The 6,000-nt window shown below is 41.4% G+C and overlaps 1 protein-coding gene across 1 annotated transcript in view; it reads right to left on the bottom strand.

The window, feature by feature from the left end:
• Positions 1-6,000, bottom strand: part of DOCK5 (dedicator of cytokinesis 5) — a 238,954-nt gene that overhangs the window by 120,343 nt on the left and 112,611 nt on the right. The window contains exons 7-9 of the mRNA XM_051974162.1: positions 4,850-4,985; positions 4,247-4,404; positions 1,660-1,741 (exon numbers count right to left, since the gene is read on the bottom strand). Coding sequence (XP_051830122.1) covers positions 1,660-1,741; positions 4,247-4,404; positions 4,850-4,985 — 376 coding nt within the window. The remainder of the gene's footprint in view (positions 1-1,659; positions 1,742-4,246; positions 4,405-4,849; positions 4,986-6,000) is intronic.

Genomic DNA, 6,000 nt, shown 5'->3' on the forward strand with positions numbered 1-6,000 from the left:
CCCTGGGAATGGAGGGAAGGCACTTAACGTGGCTAACCTTCCGAACGTCCTCTAGGAGTGGACGAATCGCTAGTTGTAGCTGGTAGGAAGCAATGATGCGAGGAAGAATATTTCGGTCTCCCCAGCCCCTGAACTGACTTGAACAGTAATGGATGAATCTAGGAACCGGGTAGACCCGAAAGGTTCGAGTATGGTACAAACACCTTGATTTAGATATTAAAAAAAGAGCGGGGGGTTTCAGGGAAAATCCAGCACGGAGGCCTGGGGAGGTACTCAGTGCTAACAGCTCCTCCCTCTCCATCATCACCTTAAATAATTCTAGGGGACACATGTCAATAGTTATCGAGTTTAACCAACAAGAAGGGTCAGCTTTGTAGTAAAAGAATAGCCAGTGAATTCTATTGGCATTGAGGAGTTGGAAAGGTGGGAGACCATGGGTGTGTAACGTTGCATACACTCATGGGCAATCTATTGAGTGGATAGAACTTAACTTTTTTTCTTTTTCTACAAAGGAAGGCACATTGGGCGTGCTACGCTCATTATTTCATGCCCGGATCACTGTAATAGTTGCTGGGTGGCCTACCTGCCTCTCATCTCTCCCCATTCCAATCCATTCTCCTTTTAGCCACTTAGGTGATTTTCCTAAACCTCAGATCTGACCGTGTCCTCCATAGTTTGTAAGGATTCCAACATCTCCAACACTCCATTTCTACTCAATCAACCACTGTGGCTCCCTATTGCCTCTAAGATCACAGACAAAATGTTCTGCTCGGCATTCAAGGCCCTTTATAACCTATTTATCTCTCCTGCTTACACCTTCCTCCCCAGCATATTTTCTCAATCCAGATTCACTGTTCTCTTGGCCATCTCCTAAACAAGACAGTCCATCTCTCAGGTCCACCTCTTTTTTCTGGCCATCTCCTATGCTTGGAACACTCTCCCTCATCCATGACAGCTACTGATCTCCCTGACCTCCGTTAAGTCCCAACCCAAATCCTTCCTTCTACAAGAAGCTTTTCCCAAATCCTCTTCATTTCTCTGTTAATTATTTCCTCTTTATCCTCTATTGAGCTTGTTTACAAATATCTGATTTAGATTTAGATTGCAAGCTCCTTGAGGGAAGGCACTGTCATTTGCTTCTTTCTATATTCCCAATGCTTAACACAGTGGCTGACACATAGTAGGTGTTTAATGATTGATCGATTGATTGAATAAGGAGGATATTCAGAAATGATTATGATACAAAAATAAATAGCAACAGCTTTATTTCAAAAGAGAATATGAAAGACAAACTTGTCTACAGCTCAAAAATAAGCGAATGAGGGCAGCTGGGTGGTACATTGGATAGATCGCCAGCCCCGGTGTCAAGAAAACCCGGGTTTGAATTTGGTCTCATATACTTATTACTTGTATTTGACAGGTCAGCCAATCCCAAATGCCTCCTTAAAAATATGAATGAATACATGAAATATATACATTATTGGGAGGGGAAAGGAGAGAATTCAAGTGGTCCATCAAGTTACTGGAGGACAAAAGTCTTTCAGGATGAACTTGCTCCTATTGATGAAATCATGGAATATGTTTTGCTGGGAATACATGGCACCTAAAGAAAAAATAAATGAAGGTGGAAACAGACAAGAAAACAGGGGTGAGACTCACAGTAAAGACAGCCTGAAGATTATTGAGCTTCTCGATCTCCTTAGGCATCCCATTGCTGCCCCAGCGAATCAGATAGTTCTCACTGGTGATATTAAAAAGAGAAATAAAAGATGTCATCAGGGAAATGTCTGGGAAGGTCCAAAATGCCAGGCTCTGTACAGGCTGGCATGGGAATCACTGGCACACCTAGTAGGCAGGAACAAAATCATCATCTTTCTTAATTAACTGCTGCCTTCCCCAAGGAGATTGGAGATATAAGGCGATGCCAATGGTCTTGCTCCTCCAATATCCTTCTGTTGGAATCTTTACAAACTGTTAAGTCATTAGAGTTGATAGAGACAATAATTATCTAATTTAGCATGGTTCAATATGATTGATCTGATCCTACAAGGAGATGTTATAGGCCAGAAGAAACAAAGTACTAAATGGAACTGAGAAACAGTGCTTGTGTTCACACCTTTACTCATTGGAGTTCACACGTTTGGGAGATTTCAGGGTTTAGTGTGAGATATCCGAATTCACTCCTCCTTGCAGCTCTCAGGGCCAGAGAGCACTCTGGGAGAAATCCATAATCCCACTCTCTCTCAGAGGAGATCATATATAAGAAACAGACAGAGCCTCTCTGGGAGAGTTCAGCTGAAAAGACGTGAGAGGGGAGCGTCAAGTCAGTTCAGGAGAAGCCCTCTCTCGGAGGCTCAACCAGATTCACTTCACACCACTGTAGTGGCTGGGCTTCTGCACTTCCCCCACTGAGACCAAGCTGGTCTGAAAGGCTCTCCAGAAAGCTGCCCAGGCAAGGAGGTGCTGGCTGGAGGCTGAAGAAAGCAGAGGCAGAAGCAAGGGACAATCTGCAGGAGCTCTTAGAACCAAGGAGAGAGATAGGCCTCTAAGAAAAGTAATCGGGCTATTTTGGAAGGAGAAAATAAACATTTACATTTTATCACCTGGCTGTGTTTTGAGGTGATTATTACTTTCAACTGCAACTAAGGCTGCCTCCAGAAAACCTCCCCAAGAAACCTGCTTTCTCCCAGAAAGAACCTTCATATTATTATATTAAAGAAGAAAAACACCACATCCTTCCACTCACTGGCTGTATGTTTTTTCTATAAATATATATGTTCAGATTGTTTACTCAAAGAATATAAGTTTTTTTGAGGGCAAAAACTGCTTCCCTTGTCTTTGCAAGAAAGTATAAAATAGTTGGACCATAAAAGTCAGGAAAATCTGGGTTCAAGCCTGACTTCAGGTACATAGTAGCTGTGTGATCTTGATAATCTCTATTTGCCTCAGTTTTCTTACCTGTAAAGTGAGGAGAATAATCGGATCTACCTCCTAGGGTTACCAAGAGGATCAAATGAAATAATGTAGATAAAGCATGTTATTGACCTTAAATTTTAAAATTTTAGTTATTTTTAGTAGCAGTAACAATAATAGCAGCAGTAACAATAGTAATATTAACAGTAATAATGGTGGTAGTGGTAGTAGTAGTAACAATAGTAATGATAGTGGAAGTGGTGGTTGTAGTAGTCTAGGGCTTTTCATAGTATCTGCTAAGAGTAGGACTTTTAATAAAAGCTTTCCTTTATTCTGGCCCTATTCCTGATTTTCTGGGTTTTAATTAGGTGTCTGCAGCTGAATAATCCCGGAAGGGCCAAGCATCCTTGTGGTTTTTTACCCTAAAATATATTCCTGCAAGACTTATCATCCTTCCCTATTTGGAGTCTCCATTTTATGGAGTGGGCCAAAGTGGCCAGGAGTCATACTCCTCCAAGGCCTTTTTCTTACTTTTTGTAGTTCAAAACCATTTACCCCTCCTTCTGTGTGTGGTCTTTAAGATGTAAGAACCTAGAGGGTAGAGAATTACTTTCTTTTAGCTTGTATTTCTATGCTTAACTTAGAACAGTGCCTGATACTTAATAATCCTCCCTCCTTTCCCCTCTGCCTCCCTCTTTGCTCTCCCCATTTTCATTCCCTCCCTTATTATCTTCTCTCCCTCCCTTAGTCTCCCCTATTTTTCCTCCCTCCTTACCTCCTTCCTTCCCTCCCTCTATCCCTCCTTTCCTCCTTCCTTCCTTCCTCCCTCCTTACTTCCTTCCTTCCTTCCTTCCTTCTTTCCTTCCTTCCTTTTTTCCTTCCTTCCTTCCTCCCTTGCATCTTCCCTTCCTTCTTCCTTTCCTTCTCTCATCCTCCTTTCCTTCTTCCTTTTTCTTTTTTCATCCTCTCTTCCTTTCCTTCTCCCTTCCTCCCTCCCTCCTTTTTTCTCCATGTTTCTTTCCTTCTTTCCTCCCATCCTCCATTTCTTCTTTCCTCCCATTCTCCCTTCCTTCCCTGTCTCCTTCCTTCTCTATTTCCCTCCTTCCCTGTCTCCCTCCCTCCTTCTTTCCTTCTTTCCTTCCTTCCTTCCTTCCTTCCTTCCTTCCTTCCTTCCTTCCTTCCTTCCTTCCTTCCTTCCTTCCTTCCTTCCTTCTTTCTTCTTCCCTACTCCCTCCCTCCTTCCCTCCCTATCTTCAGGTTGAAGTCAGATTATGGCCGTTGGATTTTGGGTATAGATGGGGTGCATGAGAAGGGTTTCAGATTTGCATGTTACCTGATAAATCTGGACTGATCTGGGTCATAGAGGGCCATAAGCAGCTCAGCGTCCTCCCCAATGTTGCAGACAAAGTTCTTGAAGTTGACATAGAGGCAGTAGGTGTGCATCGTGTTGAAGATTGACTGGCCTCGCAAATCCAGATTCTGGAGGATGGACTGAGAGCAGGAGAGAAGCTGAATTTAACTTAGGAAGGAAGACCTGAGTACAAATCCTTCTCCAAACTGATTGGGAGGAGGTCACTGAATTCATCCAGAAAGTGGGGATAAGAATGCCTGCTTCTTTCATAGCAAATAGTGGACAAACCCCTGTCAGTCTCAGTTTCCCCATTCCCCAGTTAAATAGTGATTATTGTAGCACCTATTTCCCAGGATCATTGTGAAAATTTTAAAATGATCATCCATGTAAAGATTTATTTTAAAGAGCTGCATAAATGTTTATTATCATTCCCCTTTAATTTGCTGATCTACTAAGAGGATTTGCTTTGATTATCTCTGGTTGCATAATATTGAGCCATTCATGATGCTTTGCCAGCTTTAGAATCAACAACATGGAGGGGACTTGGGTGTGGGTAAAGCCTCCGTCCCATCTCAGGGGCTGTACCTTTTCTTCTTGGATCCTTTCTTCAATCCGCTGGGAGGCCACTTCATGGGCTCTGAACAGGGCAATGGTGCTGGTCTCATCGGGATCCAAAATGTTTCCATTCTCATCTCGAACCACGAGGTCGAGTCCCAGCATTCTGGAAAAAGAGGGGGAGAGATGGTATGGTCAGATACTTCTGCATGAGAAAGACCCTTCAGGAAGGGGATAGCTGCTCAGAAGCACCCATCATGTGCTCCTCAATTACAAATGGAGGAATATGCTATGGACTGGAATGGAATAAATGGTCTATCAGAAAAGATGAGCAAGTAGATTTCAGAAGAGCCTGGAAGGACCTACACGAACTGATGCTGAATGAAGTGAGCAGAACCAGGAGATCATCGTACACTGCAATAGCAAGGTTATGTGATGATCAACAATAATAGACTTATTCTCAACAAGGCAGTGATTCAACACAATTCCAAAAAACTCATGATGGAAAATGCTATCCACATCTAGAGAAAGAACTAAGGAGTCTGAATGCAGATCAAAGCATACTATTTTCTTTTTTTGTGTTGTTTTTTCTTTCTCATGATTTTCCCCCTTTTGCTCCAATTCTTCTTTCACAACGTGACTAATTTGGGAATATGTTTAATATGACTGTGCATGTATAAGCTATTTTGGATTGCTTATTGTCTTGAGGGATAAGGAAGGAGGAAAATTTGAAGTTCAAAATCTTTTAAAGATGAATATTATTAACTATTAGTTGTGTTAGGCAGGTCACACAATCCCAATTGCCTCCTTAAAAATATGAATGAAGAAATGAAATATATATATATATATATATATATATATATATATATACACACACACACACATATATACATATATGTATATATGAAATTGGGAAGGGAAAGGAGAAAATTCGAGTAATCCATTAAGTTACTGGAACACAAAGGTCTTTGAGGATGATCTATGACTTGCCCCCATTAATGAAATCATGGCATATGTTCCATGGAATTTGAAGTTCAAAATATTTTAAATATGAATGTCGAAAACTATCTTTACATGTAATTAGAAAAAAAATAAAACACTAAAGAAAAAAAAATAAAGCACCCATCATAGCCAGTCTTATCATAATCACAACCAGAAGAGGCAAAGCCCAAAAAGCAGAG

Source organism: Antechinus flavipes, chromosome 2 (genome assembly GCF_016432865.1).
Source record: "Antechinus flavipes isolate AdamAnt ecotype Samford, QLD, Australia chromosome 2, AdamAnt_v2, whole genome shotgun sequence".
NCBI classification, from domain to species: domain Eukaryota; kingdom Metazoa; phylum Chordata; class Mammalia; order Dasyuromorphia; family Dasyuridae; genus Antechinus; species Antechinus flavipes.